This window comes from Microcaecilia unicolor, chromosome 7 (assembly GCF_901765095.1).
Source record: "Microcaecilia unicolor chromosome 7, aMicUni1.1, whole genome shotgun sequence".
NCBI classification, from domain to species: Eukaryota; Metazoa; Chordata; class Amphibia; order Gymnophiona; family Siphonopidae; genus Microcaecilia; species Microcaecilia unicolor.
The window spans coordinates 50,830,228-50,842,673 of NC_044037.1; the positions used below are offsets into that span (position 1 = coordinate 50,830,228).

Genomic DNA, 12,446 nt, shown 5'->3' on the forward strand with positions numbered 1-12,446 from the left:
AAAAGCCAATATCAATGGAAGATGCATTCAAGTTCAGACTAGGGTAGGGCTCAGACAGCTGAGCATTTTTAATATCTACACAGCATTTAGGGATTGTCCACAATTCTTTCAAAAACTTGCAACTGAGCTGGAGACCTAGATATTGGGTATGGATTTCAATATGCTTTTAGATCCCTTTTCAGACTGATAATTAGGTTGTAAAATTAAGCAATTTAATTTGGTTATAGAATTACACTCTCCGCAGATCCATTATGGCCTAGGTGTTATTTGGAGACTGCTCCATCCCACTGAAAAAGACTTTACATTCTTTCCATTCCCACACCACCCTCACTCTGGAGAGGATTATTTCTTAATCTTTAATTCATTACCTCTTCCATTTCAAGAAACCAGAATTCTAGCCAGATCACTAGGCAGTCATGTTACTGAGAGGGGATGGTGGACTCTGAACAAGGCCCCTGGTCTGGGAGGTTTAATAAGAAACACTTGGGAAGCTCGAGAACATGTCACAAAGGTAATTAGAGAATACCTTGAGCAAAATGAGAGCCTAAATATGTCATATGTGACTGTCTGGGCTAATTTCAAAGCCACCCTACATGAGGAGATAATTAGTTTTGCAGTGTACATGAACAAGGAACAGAGCGATAAAGTAGAAGCTTTGCTACATAACATTGTGACAGAGAAAAGACATATTAGTAGTAAAGATAACAGCCTACTACCTCAAATTTAAAAGGCTAAGCATGACTTCAATAAGATTTTAATTAAACAAGTCACTGGTGAAGTTTTTATGCACCAATCTTCCTCTTTCACTTAAAGTAATAGTTAATCAAATATCTGCTATATCTATCTCAAAAACAAAAGTCCAGAACGCACTTTACAGTATTTAGAACTCGAGATCAAAAGGTTCTTACTAAGGATTCTGACATAGCAGATACATTTTGTCAGTTTTATGATACATTATGGTAGCTATTTTAGAAGCTCTATTCCTGTTTTGAAAATCTGAAAGCCGGCATTTATATGTCCATATTGCATGAACATCCAAAAACCAATTTTATAAAGCTAGGCTATGGATGTCTTAAACTGAAGTACGTCCATATGGGAAGGAGGAGTGGTCTGGGTGTATTTTGAGTGGGACTAGGGAGGGGCCAAAAGATGGATGGGGAAGAGATGTCCATGTCCAAAAAGATGGACATCCGTGTTACAGAAAGGTGCACTAAGAAGGAAGTAAGGGAAGTCATAGTAGATGTTTTGCTGTCCCTGGAGGGTTTATAATTTAAATAAAAGAAAGAAAGAAAGAAGACTACAAAAAACTATACTGGGATATGAACTTGCAGTCTTTGTATCTCTGCTCTGGCTTTCAGCTACCTGCTTTAACCATTAGGCTACTCCTCCACTTAGATGACTGCAGCTCTGTTTGACCCGGGACAAGTCACTTAAGGCCCCTTTTATAAAGGTGCACTAGTGTTTTTAGTGTGTGCTACAAATAAGTGTGCGCTAAACGCTAGAGATGCCCATATATTCCTATGCATTTAGCATGAGCTAATTGTTAGCGCGCACAATCGATATTCAGCCGGGGCCTACATAAGACACCAGTGCAGGCCCTGGTTGAATATTAACTGGGACTCACATAAGAAGAAGCAGGTCCCTCCATTCCATGATTCCAATAGCCCTATCCCTTTCTCCCTCCAAAGAGAACTGGATCCTCCAACATGAACCTTCCAACTCTTATAGGCCACCATAGCTTACCTTTAAGATCTCTGGTGGTCTAGGGGTCCAATGAGCAGAAGTGAAGCCCACATACTCCTGCCACCAAGGCTCGAGTCTCAAAATGGCTGTCACAACCTCTAGCAGCAGTCTCATGGTACTAGCCCTAGTAACACTAGTGTCCAGATAAATGCTGGCTGCCCCCAGATTCCATCCTTGTAACACCCCTCTCCTGCCCGGATTTGGGGTGGCTGGTTAGTGCTGATATTCAGCAGCATTACCCGGTTATATGACATTGAATATCAGTAGATAGCCGGCTAGCAGTGGTTTAACTGGGCAGGATTCTCTCTGAATATTGACCCCTATGTGTACACTTTAACAGTTGTCTATTGGTGCAACATGTTTTGGCATAGAGATGCCTGTATCAGGGACAACTATAACAATTAATCAAAGTCAGACAGGACACATACAAATCCACCTACAAATAAAAAATGAAAAACAAAAAAAACCCACACAATCAGAAAATGAACACACACACACAACCCCATATAAATATATATATATATATATATGGATAGATAAAAGGAAAAAAATAATAGTACCCTTGTAGATCACACCCAACTCACAAATGATATTTATTTTGCTGATATGATATGTCCCCTGTCCAAAACCCATTGCTTTTTAAATCAATGCTCGTATCGAATTCTCATTACACAAGTACAAGATCAAATCTTTCCTCCTACCTGAGAAACATTCAGAATAAAATGTTTTTTAACACATTTCTTTGAAAAGAAAGGGGTACAAATCAGTTCCTACAGAGAGAGAAAGAGAGAGACATTCTATTCTCTTAGCAGGCTATAGATTTTTTAGCCATTCATGTTGCTAGTTTATCATGGTTAGAACAAAGCTGATCATTTTGTTCTACTTTGTGCATTTTGTCTTCAGCTTTCAAGTGCTTGCAATCAGTGAACAATCTGGAAAAAGTGACATCCAAAATCTGATCAGTAAATCACAGTAGACCATTTCTTCATTGAGTTCTCATGGAAAAACCTCATGGTGTTTCAGCTTCATTGCAGCTCTGAATATTCTCAGCTCAGTTCCCGTTCCCATGATTGTACATGATCTCAGTGTACATTAAGGAGATAGGAACATTGAAAGTTAACAGGACAGTAAGGGGTCCTTTTACAAAGGTGCGCTGAAAAATGGCTTGCGGTAGTGCAGGTGCGGGTTTGGGTGTATGCTGATCCATTTTTAGTGCATCTGTAAAAAAGGACTTTAAAAAAAAATTTTTTGCCGAAAATGGACGTGCGGCAAAATGAAAATTGCCATACCAGGCAGTAATAACCTATGAGTGCCAAATGCCACATGGCACGTGTCCATTACGTGCGCCCGAAAATAAAAAATATTTTTCAGATGCGCGTATTGGACGCACACTAAAAATGAAATTAGTACAAGAGCCACGTGGTACTACTACTACTACTACTATTTAGCATTTCTATAGCGCTACAAGGCGTACGCAGCGCTGCACAAACATAGAAGAAAGACAGTCCCTGCTCAAAGAGCTTACAATCTAATAGACAAAAAATAATCAAATCAATTAATGTGTACAGGAAGGAGGAGAGGAGGGTAGGTGGAGGTGAGTGGTTACAAGTGGTTACGAGTCAAAAGCAATGTTAAAGAGGTGGGCTTTCAGTCTAGATTTAAAGGTGGCCAAGGATGGGGCAAGACGTGGGGGCTCAGGAAGTTTATTCCAGGCGTAGGGTGCAGCGAGACAGAGGGCGCGAAGTCTGGAGTTGGCAGTAGTGGAGAAGGGAACAGATAAGAAGGATTTATTCCTGGAGCGGAGTGCGGGTAGTCGGGCGATAACTCCATTTTGGTACACGTTGGGTACGTGTAGATGCTTATGCAGCTTAGTAAAAGGGCACGTGTTTTGAGCATACACCGGGCCAGTTTTTACCCCATCTGCAAAAAAGGGCTTTTTTTTTAATGGGACGGGAAAAGGACCTGTGGTAAAACTGAAAGCAGCATGCACCCAAAACTGGCCTGAGCACTTAATGCCAGCCATTGATCTAGTGGTAAGGGTTCATGCGTTATATGCGTGGTGACTGGTCAGTTCTTGCCAAGTGCAGATTACCGCCAGAAACGATGCGCATGATAGGAAATAAATAAATGAATTATCAGGCGATATGGGCACACACCAGATCTGAAATTACTGCCGGGGGGGGGGGGGGGGGTGGTAGCCTGGCAGTAGTCTTGTTTTGGTGCATGCTGCATGCACGTAGCGTCTAATGCACCTTTTTAAAAGGGCTTCTCAAATTGGTGCCAATTAGTACCCAATTATTGGCAATAATTGGCTCATTAGCCAATTTAGCGCCCCTTTTACTAATCAGTTGTAATCCCAATACGGGCTTACTGCTCGCTAAACAAGTACTGCTGCCAGGCTACTTCCCACCCCTACTGTCATGTCTAGTGCTACAAAAATATATTATTTTTGTAGCACTGGAGTGTACCTGGCGGTAATCGGGCAATGCTGCGTACCGGGTTTGCGTGGGAGCCCTTATCACCACCTCAATGGGTGGTGGTAAGAACTCCCCCCTTCCAAAATGACCGCTACTTGCTGCAGGGCAATTTTCTGCAGGAAAGAGAGACTTCCCTTTTACCCCACTGCAGTAAAAGGGGGCCTCAGTGTGCATGAAAAACAAAAGCAGATGCCAGCACAGGCCCCCTTTTGCCACAGCTTGGTGAAAGGGGCCCTTAGTTGGGCACACATCTTGGATTGGTGGCCATATATTGATGCCACATATAGAATCTGGGGGTATATATATCTCCTATCAATCTACCAATTTTTCTTCCTTTTATCCACAGTAAAAGAAACTCCTTCTTTTCATGTCGCTGTAGTAAGCAATTCTGCTGCTAATACTTTTGAAATATGAGTTTTTTTCCCCCGAAAGAATAAAAATAGAGAGCTATTACTCTCACTGTATAGCAGTAAGTGCAAACAACTGTAGTCAGAGTAACAGATGTTAAGAAAACAGGATGTACAGTCTAATAGTAGAACAGCATTATTATGCGGGGCAGCAAGACAAGAAGACAGTTACAGCAATATTTGCAATATACTTATTGGCAGCCAGTGTCAGTGCGTCCGGAACTGGCAGCATCTTATAAACAAAAGAAAAGAATGCTGGGCCTTACTGCCAGGCCTTGAATGGGAAACCACTGGTCCTGGAAAATTTAAAAGCTGCATGTTCTGCAGTAGGATTACACCAATGAACGAGTACAAATTCAAGTAGCAAAGAACCGAAGTCAGACACTGTATGAAAAAAAGTAAACATTTATTAGTTTAACCATCATTTTAGTTTCATGGTGGAACTTTTTTTTTTAGTTTCCAATAAATCTTATCTCAACTCATGTGTAGGGTGAAAGATTTCTATTGATTTAAAAAAAATGAGAACATTCTTTTGTCAAAAAATAAAAATAAATAAATAGAAGCATTACACATACATGCACACATACACACACACATACACACATACAGACTTTTGTTGGAATTGAATTGATTTTGCAAAAAAATAACATTAACGAATAGCATAGGTTTTGGAGGAGTAAAAATACAGGACTCTAAGGCAACCCTGTTGCTTGTTCTAATCAAATGCATCGTAGAAGGATCAACTTGATAGCAATGCTTATTGTATTTACAGTTTTTGTGTAATTTGCTGAACACCTACAAAACTGTGTACGTTCTATAACAAACTGTTAACACTCAGATCAAAATGAGCTTTGTTATCTTGCAGCATGAGGTTAGTGGATAGTATTTAATTGAGGTGAATGCCTGTGTGTTACCTTTGTTGAATAAAATATGATGAACTATTCACATATGTGCTATAAGCTATTATTATTCAACTTATTGCTAGTGCTTTTATAAAATCTATGATTTTCATCTTCATTATTATTCATCTTCTGTAAAATATGTGCTATGCACTTGCCCTGATAATTATGCAATAAAAGGAAACAAAAATAATTTTGATTTTTCTTCAGTATTTACAGTACTTCAGATCTGAAGGAAAAGCAGATAGAAGTCAATGTACCAAAATATGTTAACACTTTTATAAGCATCAACATGAGTTAAAAGCACTGTTAACATGCAAAGTTTAGTTTCCACATGCTATCTATGCTTTTAGCGTATGTTAATTGCTTGTGTGAGTTTTAATGTAGCAAGTTATGCTAATAAGGCAATAGGATGCAAAGCAGCTCATTATCTATTACCATGAAGAAACATATCACATGTGAAAAAGAGTAAAAATGAACACAGACCTGTTAACCTTAGGGAGTTAAGTTTTTGCAATAATGTCCACATTAATGTGTTAATTTTAATGATAGTAAATTAATGCAAAACTCATTTACATGTAATTAATTGGGCCATTACTGTGAACTCATGTTAACAGCCAATGTTAATGCGCTTTATTACACTCCCCTCACAGACTTTGATCCTATGAGAGTTTTCCTTGCCCATGTAGAAATACAACTATGCAGCGTGTCATGCATATAGAATATTGTATATGCATATGCTGGATACATTATATATAACTATATTATACAAAATGTACTCATGCTGTTTACATATCTTTTAAGGGTCAGGTCTTCTCATCTTTGGATTATATCCAGGGTATACAATTTACAAGTAACAGTGTAGCCCATTAAACAGAACTTAAATCTTAGGTTTACCTTTCCGTGTGACTAACTGCTCATTCAATCATAGGGGCAGCAAAAATAAACAGATGTATGGTACTTTTCATGTGTCACTTCTTCAATCAGGATGAGATTAATTTACTGATAGTTGAGAAGGTTTATGTATGTATCTAAAATGAGAAAGAATCTAACTTCCAGTGCAGAGTCGCTGTCAGTTTGGAAAAAAAATGCATCTTTATGGTTCTGATGTATAAGTATTAATGTATCAGTGTTCTGGTTTCTACAAGACACCCACCTGAGGTAGGCATCAAACAGTTTCATGCAATAAAGGAAAATATTGGCATTTTGTCCATGATGTGAGCAAATTAACTATGTTTGATCCATAACAGCACTATTTTTAGTCCTAAAACGTCACTAAGTGTGATTTAGAGTACTGCGCTCAAAAGATGGAGTATAAAAATCATCTTGGTTTAGAATGCTATATACACATTGTTCTTTAGTATGCGGATATTATACAAGTGTAATTAGAGGAAAATGCCTCTTATCACACACAACTAACCCTTTCGCTGACAACATTACAGCTGTTTATTGATAGCTCTGAAGTCCCAGCTTGCATTTCCAAAGCATCCTCTGTTTCATCAAGTTCCATACTGTTAAGTTCATTGCCATTTCTATAACTATTTAAATTGAGGTCTTTTCCATAGAGTGCTGTGGAGGCAATGTTATTACATTGGTTCTGCCTTAGCATTGATTTTTTACTGTTCTTATATTGACAACAGATGTAATTGTAAAAGGCCCTGCGATATGTTCTGTTGAAGAGCGTATACACAAGGGGGTTGATTCCGGAGGAGACATAACCAACCCAAACAAACACATTCAGAAGTTCCACGAGAAGGTCTTTGTCACAGGCTTCCTTGCAGAGCACGGACATGATATTTGTGATAAAAAACGGACACCACATGATAAGAAATAAAAAGAAAACGATCCCAAGTACCTTGGAAGCCCTTCGCTCATTGTTAATAGACTGCATGGTTCCTTTACGATAAAGAGCGCTTTCTTTATTAGTAGGAGAGTTTAAGTGTGAGGCCCCCTCGTGATTTTGAATCATTGAAATGTTTTCTGTGTTCCCGTCTTTCTTTAGACAGTTTAGGCTGCTTCTTCTTTGCTTTGGTACTTCTTCGTACATAAATACTGTTGCTTGTCTCTGCAGGACCTGGATTGTCAGGCAGTAGGTAAATACCATAATAATTAGAGGAATGAAAAATGCCACAAATGATCCAACAAGAACAAAGTTTTCGTCATTCAGAACGCAGCTTCCATTGACAAACATTCTTGAATTATCCAGTAGGCCTATGACTGGGAGAGGCATTGATATTCCTATAATGAGAAGAAGAAAATAAGAAACAACATGATGAAGAAAGATTTGAATACATGAATCACATTCCCTCTACTAGGACATATAAATTAATAAGTATAATACTGTAGTGGAAATATATTTGAGAGTTACCCAAATTAAAGAGATCACAATTTAGTACTCATACTCAAAAGTCTATTTCCAGTTCCATTTCATATCATTTACATTTTATTTCCTTGCTACCACCTGCTACATCTGACCACTATAAAACAACACTGGGGAGAATGTAGGCTCCCAATTTACATTTGAAAATATTTCATTTTCTTGTATATGCTGTCCAATGGAGTAGCGAAGAGACATAAGGAGTGGAGTGGAGGAGTGGCCTAGTGTTTAAAATGATGTGCATAAATTCTAGAAGGCGGATCTGAAAAGGGGGCATGGCCATGGGTGGATTGTGGGCAGGTCATGGGCATTCCTAGAATTTACACGCATTGTTATAGAATATGCCCATTCCATATGTAATTTAGGCATCAGCACTTACATCAGGTTTTCATTGATATAAATGGTTGCGACTAAATATAGTTGTAGAAAATGGGTGTTGGGTGTATTCTATAAACTATGCCTAGATTTAAGCATATTCTATAAGCCATGCTTAAATTTAGATGCGGTTTATAGAATACGCCTGGGCATATTTTTTTTTTCAGCACCAGTTTTAAGGTATGATATAGTGCATTAATTATTAAAAATATATATATTTTTGTGAGTGGGCACTCCTGTGTTATGATTAGCTCCCACATCAGTTTTTTTTTGCGGGTCTTCTGCACTAATGCAAATATTAGCAAATGACTTGTAAAAAAAAAAGAAAAAAAGATAAAGCCCTACAAAGTGCTGCATTAAATTTGGGCTTAGCATACTGGAAAATCTCGTATTCAAATGTGCTAAGCCCAAATTTTACTGCATCTTAGTAAAATGGCCCCTAAATTCAGTGTAATTTAATTATATTATCTAGAAATGACTATAATGTTTTGTAGGATTTTTATGCCATATGGAATTGATCATGTTTGTATAGATTGAGCTTTATGCTGCATAGAAATTGCTTTGCTCTTTCACTGGGTGTGATTGGCATGCAGCTTAAACCAGAGTACAGAACTTCAATATGAGAAGACTCAGAACTCTTGAACCAAAATCTTCTTTAATGCAGTAATCAAACAAGGAAATCAAATTCATTAGCGTTTAACTTTAAAAAAGGAGATTATGATAAAATGAGAAGAACGGTGAAAAAAAAAACTTAGAGGAGCGACTGCGAGGGTCAAAAATTTACATAGGTGTGGATGCTGTCCAAAAACACCATCCTCGAAGCCCAGGCCAAATATATTCCGCGTATTAAAAAAGGAAGACGGAAGACCGAACAACAGCCGGCATGGTTAAAAAGTGAGGTGAAGGAAGCTATTAGAGCTAAAAGAAAACCCTTCAGAAAATGGAAGAAGGAACCAACTGAAAATAATAAGAAACAGCATAACGAATGTCAAGTCAAATGCAAAACGCTGATAAGGAAGGCTAAGAGGGACTTTGAAAAAAGATTGCGTTGGAGACAAAAACACATAGTAAATTTTGTTTTAGGTATATTAAAAGCAGGAAGCCGACAAAAGAATCAGTTGGACCGCTAGATGACCGAGGGGTAAAAGGGGCAATCAGGGAAGACAAAGCCATAGCGGAGAGATCAAATTAATTCTTTGCTTAGGTCTTCACCGAGGAAGATTTGGGAGAGATAGTGGTCCCAGAAATGGTATTCGAAGCTAACGAGTCGGAGAAACTGAACAAATTCTCTATAAACTTAGAGGATGTAATGGGGTAGTTCTACAAATTGAAAAGTAGCAAATCTCCTGGACTGAATGGTATTCATCCCAGAGTACTGATAGAACTGAAAAATGAACTACCGGAAGCTATTGTTAGTAATATGTAATTTATCCTTAAAATCGAGTGTGATACCAGAGGATTTGAGGGTGGCCAATGTAATGCCGATTTTAAAAAAAGGTTCCAGATGAGATCCAGGAAATTATAGTCCGGTGAATCTGACGTTGGTGCCGGGCAAAATGGTAGACACTTTTATTATAAAGAACAAAATTACAGAGCATATTCAAAAGCATGGATTAGTGAGACAAAGCCAACATGAATTTAGTGAAAGGAAATCTTGCTTTACCAATCTATTATATTTCTTGCAAGGGGTGAACAAACATGTGGATAAAGGTGAGCCGGTTGATATTGTGTATCTGGATTTTCAGAAGGCGTTTGACAAAGTATCTCATGAAAGACTCCAGAAGAAATTTGAGAGTCATGGGATAGGAGGTATTGTCCTACTGTAGATTAAAAACTGGTTAAAAGATAGAAAACAGAGAGTAGGTTTAAACGGTCAGTATTCTCAATGGAGAAGGGTAGTTAGTGGGGTTCCTCAAGGGTCTGTGCTTGGATCGTTGATTTTAAAAATATTTATAAATGACCTAGACATGGGAGTAACCAGTGAAGTAATTAAATTTGCTGATGACACAAAGTTGTTCAAAGTCGTTAAATCGTGGGTGGATTGTGAAAAATTATAAGAGGACCTTAAGAAACTGGGAGATTGGGCATCTAAATGGCAGATGACGTTCAATGTTAGCAAGTGCAAAGTGATGTATGTGGGAAAGAGGAACCTGAATTATAGCTACGTCATGCAAGGTTCCAATTAGGAGTCACAGACCAAGAAAGGGCTCTAGGTGTTGTTGTGGATGATATGTTGAAACCTTTTGCTCAGTGTGCTGCTGTGGCTAAGAAAGCAAATAGAATGTTAGGCATTATTAGGAAAGGAATGGAAAACAAAAATGAGGACGTTATAATGCCTTTGGTATCGCTCCATGGTGCGACCGCACCTTGAATATTGTGTTTAATTCTGGTCGCCGCATCTCAAAAAAGATATAGAGGGGCATAATTGAACAAAAACATCTATCTCCATGGGCGTTTATCTCCAAGAACGGGTCCGTGAAGGGGCGGACCGAACCGTATTTTCGAAAAAAATAGACGTCCATGTTTTATTCGACAATTTGTGAGCTGGGAGTTTTTGTTTTTCAGCGATAATGGAAAATGAAAGCGCCCAGCTCAAAAACGAATAAATCCAAGGCATTTGTTCGTGGGAGGGGCCAGGATTCATAGTGCACTGTCCCCCCTCACATGCCAGGACATCAACCGGGCACCCTAGGGGGCACTTTTACAAAAAACAAAAAAAAGGTAAAAGAGCTCCCAGGTGCATAGCACCCTTCCCTTGTGTGTTGAGCCCCTCAAAACCCACTGCCCACAAGTCTACACCATTACTATAGCCCTAAGGGGTGAAGGGGGCACCTACATATGGGTACAGTGGGTTTGGGGGGTTGGACGACTAATAAGCATTAAGCAGCACAATTGTAACAGGTAGGGGAGGGATGGGCCTGGGTCCACCTGCCTGAAGTCCACTGCACCCCCTAATAACTGCTCCAGTGACCTGCATACTGCTGCCAGGGAGGTGGGTATGACATTTGAGGGTGAAAATAAACAGTTGTGAAACGGCATATTTTGTGGTGGGAGGGGGTTTGTGACCACTGGGGGAGCCAGGGGAGGTCATCCCCGATTCCCTCCAGTGGTTATCTGGTCATTTAGGGCACTTTTTGGGGCCTTATTCATGGAAAAACAAGGTCCAGGAAAAGTGCCCTAAATTCTCGCTAAAAACGCATATTTTTTTTCCATTATCGACGAAAGGCGCCCATCTCTGATCGGCCGATAACCACGCCCCAGTTCCGCCTTCACCACGCCTTCGACATGCCCCCGTCAACTTTGTACGCTTCTGCGATGGAGTGCAGTTGAAAATGTCCAAGTTCGGCTTTCAATTATACCGCGTTATTCATTTTTGGGAGATAAACGCCTATCTCCCGATTTAGGTCGCAATATAGGCGTTTTTGTCTTTTGATTATAAGCTGGATAGTGGAATTAGAAAAGGTGCAGAGAAGGGTGATGAAAATGATAAAGGGGATGGGACGACTTCCCTATGAAGAAAGGCTAAAGCTGAGGGGAGATATGATAGAGGTCTATAAAATAATGAGTGGAGTTGAACGGGTAGATGTGAAGTGTCTGTTTACACAAAAATACTAGGAGTAGGGGGCATGCGATGAAGCTACAAAGTAGTAAGTTTACAACAAATTGGAGGAAATGTTTCTTTACTCAATGTGTAATTAAACTCTGGAATTCGTTGCCAGAGAATGTGGTATAGGTGGTTAGCTTAGCAGAATTTAAAAAAGGTTTGGATAGCTTCCTAGAGGAAAAGTCCATAGACCATTATTAAATTGGACTTGGGAAAATCCACTATTTCTGGATAAGCAGCATAAAATGTTTTGTACGTTTTTGGGATCTTGCCGGCTATTTGTGACCTGGATTGGCCACTGTTGGAAACAGGATGCTGGGCTTGATGGACCTTTGGTCTGTTCCAGTATGACAATACTTATGCACTTATGTATATACTTATGTGTTGGACAGAGCTTTTGCCTTGCAAACTAGGAATTTGTTCTCCACCAGCTCTTTCTCTATGCAAGAGAGAAGCTGGGAGTAATTCAGCAATAGCTTGAGTAATTATGCTGTTTACACTTTTACATTGTTGAAATCTTGATAGTATTATTGATTTGATTTTGTGTTGAATTGTGTTAAATTG

The 12,446-nt window shown here is 39.2% G+C and overlaps 1 protein-coding gene across 1 annotated transcript in view; it reads right to left on the bottom strand.

Annotated features, from left to right (window-relative positions):
* Positions 1–5,192: 5,192 nt before the first annotated feature.
* Positions 5,193–12,446, bottom strand: part of HTR2C (5-hydroxytryptamine receptor 2C) — a 563,983-nt gene continuing 556,729 nt past the window's right edge. The window contains exon 6 of the mRNA XM_030210426.1: positions 5,193–7,764. Coding sequence (XP_030066286.1) covers positions 6,932–7,764 — 833 coding nt within the window. The 3' untranslated portion in view covers positions 5,193–6,931. The remainder of the gene's footprint in view (positions 7,765–12,446) is intronic.